The following is a 15,185-nucleotide window of genomic DNA, read 5'->3' on the forward strand; positions in this document are numbered from 1 at the left end:
AGGGGCAAAATGCACAGAATCTGAAAAGGGGTAATTGATTACCATATTAATGTAATCGATTACTCGGCGCATCTGCACTTATATTCGTGCAGTTCGTCTTCTTCCTCATGAAAGAAAACCCAAATAAAAATTTAATCTTTTGATTTGAATTCCAAGCATTTGTGAAATTCTTTGAAATAGTAGAATTTCAAATTCTCCCAAAAATGTAAGAATTTGAAATTCCTCATATTTTTTTCCCTTATTTCACTTATATATTTTATCTTATATCTTCATATTTTTAATTATTGAATATTCAAAAATACTTTAAAAATTATTAAATATTAACTAAATTAATTTTTAAAATTATTAAATATTTAAAAATTGGTTAACATTTTTTTTATAAAATTTTATTTAAAAATCTCAACATATAAATATCCTTTTAAAAGCAATTTTATCATGATAGAATCATATTATCATATCCAAATTAACAATTTAAAATTTAAAAAAAATTGAATTGACTTATCCAAACAAAATATTTTAACAATGATAGAAATTGAAATCAAAGTAATTCAAATATCAAGAATTTCAAATTCCTTGAATTTGTAAAATTACTCATCCAAACACACCATAAAGGAATGCAATTGTAAGAGACAATTATATGAGTAAGATGTTTATTGTATGGATTAGAGTACTCTGTGGGTTCTTAAGAGAACCTGAGAGAAACAAATAAACTATGTAAGTTTATATTTTGCTTTTTGATTGTTCTGTTGTATATTTATACATAAACTAATAATTTGATAAATATAACTTATTATATATTAATATACTTTTACAAAAATATAAATATACATATCTTATATATCTACTATATTTATATTTTTGTAAAAGTATATTAATATATACTAACTTATATTTATCAAATTATCAATTTATCTATAAATATACTAAAAATATTATTGATATTAATTTATTAGCAATATTAAATTATTAATAATATATAAATTTTATTTATTTAGTAATAATAAATATATATCATTTGTTACATTAATAAAAATTATAGTATATGTTAACTTAAATAAGCAAATAATTGTATAATTTTAAATTATTATTATTATTATTATATATATATATATATTAAAATTTTAAAATTATTAAATTTTTAATGGGAGAGATTCAAATTGCACAATTATGATTTTTGAGGGACTATAATTGTTCAATTAAAAATTAAACGACTAAAATTGCACAATTACAATCCTTTAGGGACTAAAATTATCCAATTAAAATCTTAGGGATCAAAATTGCACAATTACAATACTTGAGGGATCAAAAATGTAATTAAGCCAAAATTAAATTAATATTCTTTTTTTTTTAATTTCACAAGTTTTTTTTTAAATATTTTTAATGAATGTCTTAGTTTCTTATGTTCAAAATTGACAATTTTTTATTTAATTAAATGAATTTCATAATTTTTTCAGTCCTTTAATGAAATAAAATATTTTTAATTTTATTATTTTTTTAAAAAAAATTTAACATATTTTCTTTAATTATGCATAATTCTTAAATATAAAAGTTTCATAAATAAAATTTAATATTTTGAGAGGAAACAATTTGTCACAAATTTTTCACAAAATATTTTAACCTATTTGTGACAGAATTTTGAGAGGGAAAAATCCGTCACAAAATTTTTTCATTTTAGTGACGAACTTTGTGACGGATTTTTTAGAGACGAAGTTCATTCCGTCACAAAATCCGTCACAAACATTTTTTTTTATTTAGCGATGAAATTTGTGACGGATTTTTAGAGACGAAAATTTTTCCGTCACAAAATCCGTCACAAATTTTTTTTTTTTGATTCAGTGACGAAATTTGTGACGGATTTTTAGAGACAGAATATATTCCGTCACAAAATCCGTCACAAAAGTCAATAAATTCTAGTCCGTCACAAAACTTAAAATTCCCTCACAAAATCTGTCACTATTAGCGATGCTATTTTTTCCGTCACAAAATTCGTCACAAATATGAATTTTTCTAGTAGTGTAAGCAGATGGCCAAGTGTTGAGATTCCCGTTGAAATACTTTTGTTATAACTGTAATTCACTTTTTGTTCTATCAAACATGGCAAGTATATCGGTCGTTCAAGTAGTAAAAATATCGTATCCACAGGGATTAGAAGGTAAAATAAGCATTTATTGACTATTCGTGACTAAAGAATGATTCCAATTTGTAGTTTGTCATGTGAATGTGAATTAAAGATCATGACTACTAGAATGAAAACTATAAAAATAATTGATTGAAAATGGAAGAGGCAAGAAATGGTATAATGGTATTGTGAGGTTGTAGGGTCATATTTCACCAAACGTCAGACTAATGAATCCTTAATCTCTTGTTACATACATTACTTAGTCAACCCATAAGTTTACTCAAACCTAATCCCTTAGAGAAAGAGCCTAGGTGCGGATAATGAATATCAATCCCTTGAGTATTCAATACCTACACCCACATTAGAGATTAGGGTTTAAGACTACTAATGAGTCAAGCTCTATCCCTAGATACAATCCCCACTAGGCATATGTTTCAGAACTAGTTTCAATGGTATTTCTCAATACTCAATGGAACCTTAACTCATGCAAAGGGTGATCAATCCAAAGCAAGCATTAAATATAGAAACGTACACAACAAAGAATGAAACAACATGTATATATATCATTAAAATGTAAGGATTACATTAGAATTCGTTGGTTACATCTAACCCCACAAAAATGGGTAGAACCACTCAACAATGAGGGTAAAGCAAAAATAGAGATGGAAGAGAGAAATGAAGAAACCGAAGGAAAGATCCACACACGAACGTTTCCAAGCTCTGAGAATCCCTTCTACAGCTCCAAGGGGCGCCCTTGCGTGAATGAGGAGAAAAGCCCCCGAAAATGCCTTCAAATACGAGCTTGGGGAGTCAGATTAGGGTTTACACGCCCGACGCATAATTCTTTGTGCCCGGCGCAGGGCCTTCCAGGGAAGTTAAGCACTTCCTGCCTTAGTACACACCCAGCGCAATTCCTTTTTGCGCCCGGCGCAATGTCTTCCAGAGAAAATCTCTATCTCGATCACGCCCGGCGCGGGTACTGTTGCGCTCGGCGCAGACACTCTGCTCTACTCCTTAGCTCCTTAGATTTCCAATCCTAAGAGTCTTCAATCCTCAATTCTCTAGCTCAATACCTGCACAAAAATGAGGTGTATTAAGGTATTGTTAGCTAAATTTGGGTTAGTTATATATGCACACAAAGTGAACCAAAAAGAGAACAATTATATTGCAATGGTTCAGAGGATGAGTGGAATTGTTCAATAAGTCTCATCCAAAAAGAAGTATAATTGAGACTTAACAGATTCCACAACAGCTTCATGTTATTGCTTCTTCTTCAACTCAAGCAAATTCTTCTTTAAAATGTGATTTTTGTGGGGGAGATCATCCCAATGGTCACTGTTCTGAAACTTCAAATGAAGAAGAGGTCAACTATGTGGGCAACCAACAAAAAGGAGGTAATTTTAATTCTCGTAATTATAATACTAACAATTATATGCAGGGAAATCAAGGTTGGAGGAACAATAATAACCAAGGTTATGGATGGAGGAATGAAGCTGGACCATCTAATAGACCACCACAACAACAACAGCAACATCATCTTGCTTATCCTTCTATGCATGAAAGAACCAACAAATTGGAGGATACTCTGAACCAGTTCATGCAGGTATCTATGAAAAAACAGAAAAATACAGAGGCATCCATCAAGAATTTAGAGGTGCAGGTGGGTCAGCTAGCTAAACAATTAGCTGACATGTCTGGAGGCCCATTTTCAGCCAATACCAAGACCAACCCCAAGGAGCATTGCCAAGCCATAACAACAAGAAGTGGGAAGGTGGTAGGTAGTGATGTTGGGGTAAGTGAGAAAAATGAAAAGAAAATGTTGAATTGAGGGAGGTTGAGGAAGAGATTGAGAAGAATGAGGAAGGAAGCAATAAAAATGAGGGTGTAGATAGTGAGAAAATAAAAGAGAAGAATGGAGTAAAGAAGGAGAAAAATAAAAAGAAGGGCAAGGAAGTCATTTCCACTGTTCCTATTAAAGACTTACCTTACCCTCATGCCCCATCTAAGAAAGAGAAGGAAAGACAATTTGCAAGGTTTCTGGACATCATCAAGAAGCTCCAGATAAATATTTCCTTCACTGAAGCCATGGAACAAATGCCTACTTATGCTCGGTTCATGAAGGATCTCTTGACTAAGAAGAGAAGAATTCTTGAAGAAGAAACTGTGGAGCTTGAGGCTGGGTGTAGTGCCATCATACAAAAATCTTTGCCTCAAAAATCCAGAGATCCGGGTAGTTTTACTCTCCCCGTGTCTATTGAAAATCTTTCAGTAGGTAAGGCACTATTAGATCTTGGAGCCAGTATCAATTTAATGCCATTATCTATGCTGAAGAAGATTGGAGATGTAGAGTTACAACCCACAAGGATGACCTTGCAGTTGGCAGATAGATCCATCAAGCTTCCACATGGTATAGTGGAAGATATGATCGTGAAGGTTGATAAGTTCATGTTTACAGTGGATTTCGTAGTCATGGATATGGAAGAGGATGTAAAAGTTCCTTTAATATTGGGCAGACCCTTTATGAAAACAGCTAGAGTTATCATTGACATGGATGATGGAAAGATGAAGGTTAGGGTCCAAGATGAGGAAGTGAGTTTCAATGTATTTGAAGCAATGAAGTGTCCAAAAGGCAACAAAGATTGCTTTAGAATTGATGTATTAGATGATGTGTACTTGGAAGCTCAAAATGATTTCAAGAGCTCATCGCCATTGGAGAAGGCTTTGCTTATTTCTAATGAAGAATTGGATAAGGTCATAAATGAAGAGGTTCAAGATGTTATTGATGCACTAAATAAAAGAGAAAACTCTTCTGCCAATGTCCAGTCAAAAGAAGAATTGAAGAAGGAGGAAAAAGATCAAGTAGTGAAGCTGGAATTGGATGATAATGTAGATAGAAAACACAGAAAGTTACAGCTTCTTGAACTTGAAGAAATGAGGTTTAATGCTTATGAGTCTTCTAAGCACTGCAAGCAGAGAATCAAAGCATATCATAATAAGAAGATTTTAAAAAGGAGCTTCAAACCCGGCCAATTAGTGTTACTGTTCAACTCTAGATTGAAGTTATTTCTGGGCAAACTCAAAACTAAGTGGTCAGGCCCATTTGTAATTAAATCTGTCAAATCACATGGAGATATTGAGCTGAAAGATCCTGCCTCTGGAAGGACGTGGTTAGTTAATGGTCAGAGGCTCAAGCATTATTTGGGTGGTGAAGTTGAGAGATTCACTACCAGCACACATTTGAAGGAGCCATGAGCAATCAGGATTGTCAAGCTAAAGACACTAAATTAGCATGTTCTTGTTTTAATTTCTATTTTAGATTCTAAGTTTTAGTTTGAATAGTGAGTAGTTAAGAGTTTTTGTGCATAGAGTTGTTTGATTTCAGAATGAATGTGCTTGATGATTGGCATGTTTCGGAATGTGTTAACATTGCTGATCTTGTTGAGGTTCTGTTTGTGTTCTGTGTGTGAAGATTTGGGGATGTTATTTTGTTGCTTTTTAGTGGTGCTGCATTATTTTGGGTGATGGGTCTGTGATTATTTTGATAATGTGGAGTGTGGAGTGAAATATCTTTGTTCATAGGGAGGTTTGATTCAATGTTGTTTGTGGTGTTATGATGGGTTGTGGCTGTGTTTATATTATTGTTGCTTGATGGTTAAGTACATGTTGAACTTGATGTCTAGTGTGGAATAGTAGTGAAATCCTTTGTGATGTTTTGGAATTCCTTTTGATGCCTTATTGCTGGTTGTGCAGTTTGTGGGTCTTGAGTTTTTGAGTATTCTAATACTTAGTGTGTAATAGTCTAGATTTTGATATGTTTGTTGTTGATGGCTAATTTCATGTTGATGTTGATGTTTAGTAGGTAATAATAGTAAAGTATATTTGTACTGTTGGAATCTTAAGACTAACTCAAATATATCTTTAGTTATGAAGGCATTGGTAGTTGGTAGAGATGTTATGTTAGTAATGGGCAGTTTAAGAATGTGAGGTACAATGAGTTTGGTTTTCATGTTCAAGATCTCAAGTTTTGTGCCTTGGAAATGAATAATATTAACGTATACTCTCAATAGGATTTAGGAAGAGGTGATTTCTAGCTTAGAATTTCAATTCTAAGTCCTTGCGCTGGAGCGCCAATTTTGAAGCTATAGTGCCAACCCTCTGTTGGCATCTTTATGTGTGTAAAAGTTCCATAGCTGCAGCGCCACTTTCATCGCTCTAGCGCCATTTCTCTACCAAATTCCTTTTATATGTGAACATTACCACAGCTGCAGCACTAGGCTCACAGCCATGGCGCTACGTCTCTGTTTGAGCCCAGTTTGCATACTAAATTCCATAGCTGCTGTAATACCTTATTTTTTTTATTATTATTATTATTTATTATTAAAAATGGCATTTTCGCAATTTTTAAAAGTTTGAAGGGTGTTTTGGTAACTTGGAACGGGCCGTTCCAAAAGCAAAACGGGCCGTTCCAAGCTTTAAAATTTCACTGAAAATCTTGATTGAGAACGGGCTCAGAACGGCCGTTCCGACAAGGAGAACGGGCCGTTCTGATTGTGAAACGGGCCGTTCTAAAGGGAGAACGGGCCGTTTCAAAAGGAGTACGGGCCGTTCTGCTGGAATTGGGAACGGGCCGTTCCGGTTTTGGAACGGGCCGTTCCAGTTCAAAAATTTGCGTAGATTTTTCAAGCCCAGAACGGGCGTTCCGATTTTTGGAACGGCCGTACCGGGTAGGTGAGCCAGAATTGCTATAAATAGGGGCTTGGGGAGTTATGAAAATTCATACCTTGGGAAGAGAAAATCCTTAGAGAAAGAGGGAGGAAAGGAAAGGAGGAGAAAGAGGAAGAGGAATCCGGTAGAGGTGGTTCTGTCAGAATAAAGAAAAGAGGAGAAAGAGGAGGAGGTTCTGCTCAAATTTCGGTTCCTATCTAAGGAAGAGAGAGGAGGAGGTTCTGCCCGAGTTTTGGTTCAGGATTATCCAAGTAAGGGAAGTTAGTTTTTGAAATTATTTGATGATTAATAATAAATAAATATTTTTGAACTGTGTCAAATTTTGTTGTTAAGTCGAGCTGAATTATATGTTGATTTTTAACAGTATTGTACTATAAAGATGTTGAACTGAGTTATGAGTAGTAAGTTGTGTTGAATACTACTTAGCTGTGTTGTATGCTGATTTGCTGTACTATATAATGCTGAACTGTATGCTGATTATACCCACTTGAGGTGGTGTTGTTGCTGCTGTTGTTGCCGCTAAGTCGGTGTTGTTATTAGCCACTATTGTGGTGCTGTTGTTGCCGCTAAGTCGGTGTTGTTATTAGCCACTATTGTGGTGCTGTTGTTGCCGCTAAGTCGGTGTTGTTATAGCCACTAGAGTGGTGCTGTTGTTGCCGCTAAGTCGGTGTTGTTAAAGCCACTAGAGTGGTGCTGTTGTTGCCGCTAAGTCGGTGTTGTTATAGCCACTAGAGTGGTGCTATTGCTGCTACTAAGCAGTGTTGATATAACCGCATTACGGTGCTGATGTTGTTGAACAATATAAGCTGTGCAGATGTGTTGATAATTATAACGATGGATTTATTTACATTGCTAATCCTTTACTAGTATGTTTTGATTTTTAAAGAATACTAGCTTACCCTTGCATGTTTTCCATGTGGTTGGAACTGCAATGATCATACTATGTATGGGAGCAGAACAGGAATAGGTGGGCTTCTTGGGATGAGTCTCCGGCGGACTTTGGAGTTAATTTGCTTGTGTGGATATTTTTGCTTGTAGCTACTTGGGATAGTAGCATTTGGTTGTAATTTTCCTTGGTACACTTTAACTCTAGTCAGACTGGAATCTTGTATATTTATATATTCTAGATCCTATATTTATATACTTGTTCTATCTGTCTGGTGTTTTAGTGTGCTATACAGTGTGTAGTGACCAGCCGGGTCGTTACACTTAATGGTATCAGAGCAGTTCGAGTCTAATGGACACTCTTTGGGGGTGGTTCCTTTAGGCTTTTGTTGTGCTAAACTCTGTGTTGTGTTATCTTGTTGTGTTGATTGTTGTGTTAATTGTTGTGGTGATTTGTTGTGCTTGTGTGGCTTAGTTACTGTTTACTAAAGAAGTTGTTATCTTTGTAGAAGATGACTAGGACAAATGAGCAGATAGCCCGTGCCCTCGAGATGTTGGCCATGGCTATGCAACAACAAAATGCCTATTTTGCTAGGATGGAGGTTGAGAGAGCTGCAGTTAGTGCAGCAAGACCTGCAGGGTCACAGGAGAGCCGGGATCTTGCTGAGTTCCGAAAGTGTAACCCTCCGCAGTTTACTGGAGATGGGGATTCAGAGGTAGCTGACCGCTGGATCCGTGAATTAGAGAAGATCTTTACCGTACTGGGATGTCCTCCAGAGAGGAGGTTAGCATATGCTGTGTACATGCTTGTGGGAGAGGCTGAGCATTGGTGGAGAGGCACCTATCAGATGCTTGTTACTAGAGGAGTTACCGTTGACTGGGAGTGTTTCAGGACAGTGTTCATGGAGAAATACTTTCCTGACAGTGTAAGGCACGCCAAGGAGGTTGAATTTATGCGACTGCATCAGGGTGGGATGACAGTTTCTGAGTATGCGATAAAATTCGAGCACCTGGCCCGTTTTTATCCGCAGGTTATGCCTGAGGCTTGGAAATGCAGGAAATTTGCAGATGGATTGAGATATGAGCTGAAGAGGATGGTGGTGCCTATGGCCATCACGGAGTTCCCAGCCTTAGTGGAGAAGGCGAAGGTGGTTGAGCAGTTGGAAGGTGGCAACCGTACTGTAAGGACTATTGGAGGACCATATGGGTCCAAGAAGGGTGAGAGTCAGAGGAAACCATATGACAGGCCCCAACCACAGCGAGGGGGTTCTGTTTATAGGCAATCTTTCAGTGCTGCTAGTGGAGATAGACAGAGTGGAGGTGCCACTCTGAGATGTTTCAGGTGTGCTGGACCCCACTTTATCAGGGACTGTCCACACACGGAGAACCGTTGCTTCAAATGTCATCAGATGGGCCACGAATCGGCAAATTGTCCTACGGGGGATAGACCAGAGAGGAGCACTCAGAGGAGTAGTGTACAGAGGGCTGATACTCAGAGGAGTGGTGCACAGAGAGCTGATACACAGAGGGGTGACAGACCTACTACTGCTGGTAGGGTATTTACTTTGACGGGTGCTGAGGCTTCGACTTCTTCTGATCTTGTGAAGGGGAAGGGCAAGGCCGCTGGTAAGGATGTGATGATTCTATTTGATTCTGGTGCTACGCATTCATTTATATCATATGCATGTGCTGCTTTGTTGGGTGTGCCTGTGTGTGAGTTGGGGTTGAGACTACTTGTGTCGACGCCCGCTTCTACTTCTGTGATTGCTTCTGAATTGTGCGTGGGTTGTCCAATTGTGGTGTATGAGAAGAAGTACAAGGTGAACTTGATTTGTTTACCTTTGGTGGATATTGACATAATCTTAGGAATGGATTGGTTGTCTGCCAATCGCATCCTTATAGACTGTGCCAATAAGCGGTTAATCTTCCCTCAAGAGGAGGATGAGCTGTTGATCTCAGCTGTTCAAGCTGAGTCCTTGCTGAGGGATGGGGCAGAGTGCTGTCTTCTGCTTGCTACCACGAGTGTGGAGACCGAGAGGATCTTAGCTGGTATCGATGTGGTGAAGGAGTATGCCGAGGTGTTCCCTGACGAGGTGCCTGGGTTGCCTCCTGTTAGGGAGATGGAGTTCAGCATTGACCTGGTTCCAAGTGCGGGACCAGTGTCAGTAGCTCCCTATAGGATGGCTCCTGCTGAGCTGGCTGAGCTGAAAGATCAGTTGGAGGACTTATTGGAAAAACAGTTGGTGCGACCGAGTGTTTCGCCGTGGGGTGCTCCTGTGTTATTGGTAAAGAAGAAGGATGGGGGTAGTCGACTGTGTGTTGATTACAGGCAGCTGAACAAATTGACCATTAAAAACAAATATCCACTTCCCCGGATAGATGACTTAATGGATCAAGTGAGGGGCGCGACGGTGTTTTCTAAGATTGACTTGAGGTCAGGATATCACCAGATTAGGGTGAAGGAGGGTGACATACCGAAGACTGCTTTCAGGACTAGGTATGGTCACTATGAATATGTTGTGATGCCGTTCGGTGTGACCAACGCCCCCGCTGTGTTCATGGACTACATGAACAGGATCTTCCGGCCGTTCTTGGATAAATTCGTGGTAGTATTTATTGATGATATCTTAGTTTATTCAAGAACCCCGGAGGAACATGGAGAGCACTTGAGGACAGTGTTGGAGATTTTGAAAGCGAAGCAATTGTATGCTAAGCTTTCAAAATGTGAGTTTTGGTTGGATGAGGTGAAGTTCTTGGGCCACGTGATCTCAGCTAAGGGGATTGCTGTTGATCCGGCTAAGGTGGAGTCGGTATTACAGTGGGAACGCCCGAGGACTGTCACGGATATACGGAGCTTTGTGGGCTTAGCGGGATACTATCGGAGGTTCATTGAAGGGTTCTCTAGGATAGTAGCGCCTCTGACCCAGTTGACGAGGAAGGAGCAGCCGTTTATTTGGACAGATGCCTGTGAACGGAGCTTTGAGGAGTTGAAGAGAAGGTTGACTACTTCTCCTGTGTTGGTGTTACCGAATTCTGGTGAGCCTTTTGATGTATACTGTGATGCTTCTCATCAGGGTCTGGGGTGTGTGTTGATGCAAAACGGGAAAGTGGTGGCGTATGCTTCAAGGCAACTGAAAACTCATGAGAGGAACTATCCCACTCATGATCTGGAGTTAGCAGCTGTGGTGTTTGCCTTAAAGACTTGGAGGCATTACTTGTATGGAGCTCGATTCAGTGTCTTCAGTGATCACAAAAGTCTGAAGTATCTGTTTGATCAGAAGGAGCTGAACATGAGACAGAGGCGGTGGATGGAGTTTCTGAAGGATTTTGATTTTCAGTTGATGTATCATCCAGGCAAGGCCAATGTGGTGGCAGATGCGCTGAGTAGGAAATCCATCCACATGACAAGTATGATGATTAGAGAGCTGGAGTTGATTGAGAAGTTCAGAGATTTGAATCTCTGTGTGGAGTTAGCTCAGGATCACATTAGTTGTGGGGCAGTTACCATAACTAATGAGTTCTTGAGGCAAGTTGGACTTAAGCAGTTGCAAGACACCGAACTGGTGAAGCTTCTTGGGATGTTGGGTACCGATAAAGCTGTAGGCTTTGAGCTGGGAGAGGATGGGATCTTAAGGTTCAGAGGCAGGATTTGCCTACCTCAGGATGCTGAGCTAAGGAGAGCTGTGCTAGAGGAAGGTCACAAGAGCAAACTTAGCATACATCCAGGTATGACTAAGATGTACCAAGACCTCAAGAAGACTTTCTGGTGGTCTGGTATGAAGAGAGAGATAGCTGAGTATGTGGTGGCCTGTTTAACCTGTCAGAAGGCAAAGGTTGAACATCAAAAGCCTAGTGGGTTAATGCAACAGATTGAGATTCCCGAGTGGAAATGGGATAGCATTACTATGGATTTCATCGTGCGGTTGCCTAGGTCATCTAGAAATAATGATGCTATCTGGGTGATTGTTGATCGGTTGACCAAGTGTGCGCATTTCTTGCCTGTCAACATCAAGTGGTCCTTAGAGAAGCTGACGCAGTTGTATATAAGGGAGATAGTTCGGTTGCACGGGGTGCCTTCCAGTATTATTTCCGACCGAGATCCGAGGTTCACTTCCAGATTCTGGCAGAGTCTACACCGAGCTTTAGGCACAAAGCTGAAGCTGAGTTCTGCTTATCATCCACAGACGGATGGTCAGTCAGAGAGGACAATCCAGTCCTTGGAGGATCTGCTAAGGGCTTGTATGTTAGATCACTTGGGTAGTTGGGAGGAAGTATTACCGCTTGTGGAGTTTACTTACAACAACAGTTTCCATGCTAGTATTGGGATGGCGCCGTTTGAAGCCTTATATGGCAGGAGATGTAGGACTCCTCTGTGCTGGTATCAGGATGGTGAGTCAGTGGTTGTGGGACCGGAGTTGATCCTACAGACTACTGAGAAGGTGAAGATGATTCAGGAGAAAATGAGGACTGCTCAGAGTAGGCAGAAATCATATGCTGACAAAAGGCGTAAGCCTTTAGAGTTTGCTGAGGGGGAACATGTGTTTCTGAAGGTGACTCCGACTTCTGGTGTGGGTAGAGCGCTGAAGACTCGGAAGTTAACACCAAGATTCGTGGGTCCCTATCAAATAATACAGCGTGTGGGTCCGGTTGCTTATCGGTTGGCTTTGCCACCGTCTCTTTCAAACTTACACGATGTATTTCATGTGTCCCAGCTGAGGAAGTATGTTCATGACCCGAGTCATGTGGTAGAGATGGATGAGGTGCAGGTGAAGGAAAATCTGACTTATGAAAAGAAACCGGTAGCTATAATTGATCATAAGTTGAAGGAGCTTCGTGGCAAGTCCATAAAATTGGTGAAAATTCTTTGGGATGCAACTACGGGTGAGGCAACTTGGGAAGTAGAAAGTCAGTTCAGTGAACAATACCCAAATCTCTTCTAAGTAAGTGAATTTTCGAGGACGAAAATTTTTGTTGTTGGGGAGAATTGTAATACCTTATTTTTTTTATTATTATTATTATTTATTATTAAAAATGGCATTTTCGCAATTTTTAAAAGTTTGAAGGGTGTTTTGGTAACTTGGAACGGGCCGTTCCAAAAGCAAAACGGGCCGTTCCAAGCTTTAAAATTTCACTGAAAATCTTGATTGAGAACGGGCTCAGAACGGCCGTTCCGACAAGGAGAACGGGCCGTTCTGATTGTGAAACGGGCCGTTCTAAAGGGAGAACGGGCCGTTTCAAAAGGAGTACGGGCCGTTCTGCTGGAATTGGGAACGGGCCGTTCCGGTTTTGGAACGGGCCGTTCCAGTTCAAAAATTTGCGTAGATTTTTCAAGCCCAGAACGGGCGTTCCGATTTTTGGAACGGCCGTACCGGGTAGGTGAGCCAGAATTGCTATAAATAGGGGCTTGGGGAGTTATGAAAATTCATACCTTGGGAAGAGAAAATCCTTAGAGAAAGAGGGAGGAAAGGAAAGGAGGAGAAAGAGGAAGAGGAATCCGGTAGAGGTGGTTCTGTCAGAATAAAGAAAAGAGGAGAAAGAGGAGGAGGTTCTGCTCAAATTTCGGTTCCTATCTAAGGAAGAGAGAGGAGGAGGTTCTGCCCGAGTTTTGGTTCAGGATTATCCAAGTAAGGGAAGTTAGTTTTTGAAATTATTTGATGATTAATAATAAATAAATATTTTTGAACTGTGTCAAATTTTGTTGTTAAGTCGAGCTGAATTATATGTTGATTTTTAACAGTATTGTACTATAAAGATGTTGAACTGAGTTATGAGTAGTAAGTTGTGTTGAATACTACTTAGCTGTGTTGTATGCTGATTTGCTGTACTATATAATGCTGAACTGTATGCTGATTATACCCACTTGAGGTGGTGTTGTTGCTGCTGTTGTTGCCGCTAAGTCGGTGTTGTTATTAGCCACTATTGTGGTGCTGTTGTTGCCGCTAAGTCGGTGTTGTTATTAGCCACTATTGTGGTGCTGTTGTTGCCGCTAAGTCGGTGTTGTTATAGCCACTAGAGTGGTGCTGTTGTTGCCGCTAAGTCGGTGTTGTTAAAGCCACTAGAGTGGTGCTGTTGTTGCCGCTAAGTCGGTGTTGTTATAGCCACTAGAGTGGTGCTATTGCTGCTACTAAGCAGTGTTGATATAACCGCATTACGGTGCTGATGTTGTTGAACAATATAAGCTGTGCAGATGTGTTGATAATTATAACGATGGATTTATTTACATTGCTAATCCTTTACTAGTATGTTTTGATTTTTAAAGAATACTAGCTTACCCTTGCATGTTTTCCATGTGGTTGGAACTGCAATGATCATACTATGTATGGGAGCAGAACAGGAATAGGTGGGCTTCTTGGGATGAGTCTCCGGCGGACTTTGGAGTTAATTTGCTTGTGTGGATATTTTTGCTTGTAGCTACTTGGGATAGTAGCATTTGGTTGTAATTTTCCTTGGTACACTTTAACTCTAGTCAGACTGGAATCTTGTATATTTATATATTCTAGATCCTATATTTATATACTTGTTCTATCTGTCTGGTGTTTTAGTGTGCTATACAGTGTGTAGTGACCAGCCGGGTCGTTACAGCTGCAGCGCCAGATTCTACAGCTATGGCGCTAACTTGCTACCAAGGTCTCTTTTGAGTTCAAAAACTCCACAGCTGCAGCGTCAAGATACACGGCCATAGCGCCATATCACTGTTGAAGCTTGTGAGGTTTAAATCTTGGCGTTGAAGCGCTACATTCACAACCATAGCGCTAGGTTTCTGTTGTAGCACAATTGTATATGAAAATTTTCACAGCTACAGCGCCAGCTTCTACAGCTATGGCGCCAACTCCCTGAAATCTCCATTAAACTTCATACTCTCACCACCAAGACCCACAGCCATAGCGCCATATCTCGGATTTACGCTTGTGATATGTTTAAATCTTGGCGCTGAAGCGCCAATCCCATGGCTTTAACGCCAAGTTTCTGCCCTACAACATAAATCCCAGCGCTCAAGCGCCAAAATCCCAGCCTTAGCGCCACTTTTCTGGAATACATTTCCAACCTCAAATTCATGAGGTTTTTTTTTTCTTTTAAATAAAGAGTGGAGACATTTTGGATCGGTTTTCTCTCTACTCTAACCTCCACCTCTTCGTTTCTCTTCCTCTCCCACTCACGAACTCATTAACTTCCTCACGTTTCATCTCCCCTCTTCATTATCTACATAAAACCATCATTTTGCATCATCCATTGTGCACATAAACACAAAAGACTCCATTTTTATTGGCATTGCAAGGTAAAGTCTTCACTCTTCTCTTCTCTTTTCTACTTTGCATGAACTCTCTTCATAGTCTTTCATCATTTCTGAATCTTCTTGGTTGAATTGGAAGTACACACATGTGAAAAGCATGAAGTTGGGTATTTGAGTCTTCAATGTGGACATGCATGAGCATTCATATTTTTTTCCTGTTTTGTG

General features: G+C 39.4%; 1 protein-coding gene across 1 annotated transcript; it reads left to right on the plus strand.

The window, feature by feature from the left end:
* Nucleotides 1–3,447: 3,447 nt before the first annotated feature.
* LOC145952195 (uncharacterized) lies at nt 3,448–5,371 on the plus strand. Its single transcript, XM_083064419.1, has 3 exons — nt 3,448–3,513; nt 3,558–3,911; nt 4,127–5,371. The coding sequence occupies exons 1-3, from the start codon at nt 3,448–3,450 to the stop codon at nt 5,369–5,371; spliced, it is 1,665 nt and encodes a 554-aa protein (XP_082920545.1).
* The last annotated feature ends 9,814 nt before the right edge of the window (nt 5,372–15,185 follow it).

Source organism: Cajanus cajan, chromosome 9 (genome assembly GCF_000230855.2).
Source record: "Cajanus cajan strain Asha chromosome 9, NIPB_CcT2T_4, whole genome shotgun sequence".
Lineage (NCBI taxonomy): Eukaryota > Viridiplantae > Streptophyta > Magnoliopsida > Fabales > Fabaceae > Cajanus > Cajanus cajan.

Bases quoted from the DNA above. Each gene is read 5' to 3' on its own strand.
- LOC145952195 (XM_083064419.1), top strand. From the start codon at position 3,448: ATGGTCACTGTTCTGAAACTTCAAATGAAGAAGAGGTCAACTATGTGG. The intron at 3,514-3,557 runs GTAATTTTAATT...AATTATATGCAG, and splicing joins GGGCAACCAACAAAAAGGAG to GGAAATCAAGGTTGGAGGAA. The intron at 3,912-4,126 runs GTAAGTGAGAAA...GCCCCATCTAAG, and splicing joins TGGTAGGTAGTGATGTTGGG to AAAGAGAAGGAAAGACAATT.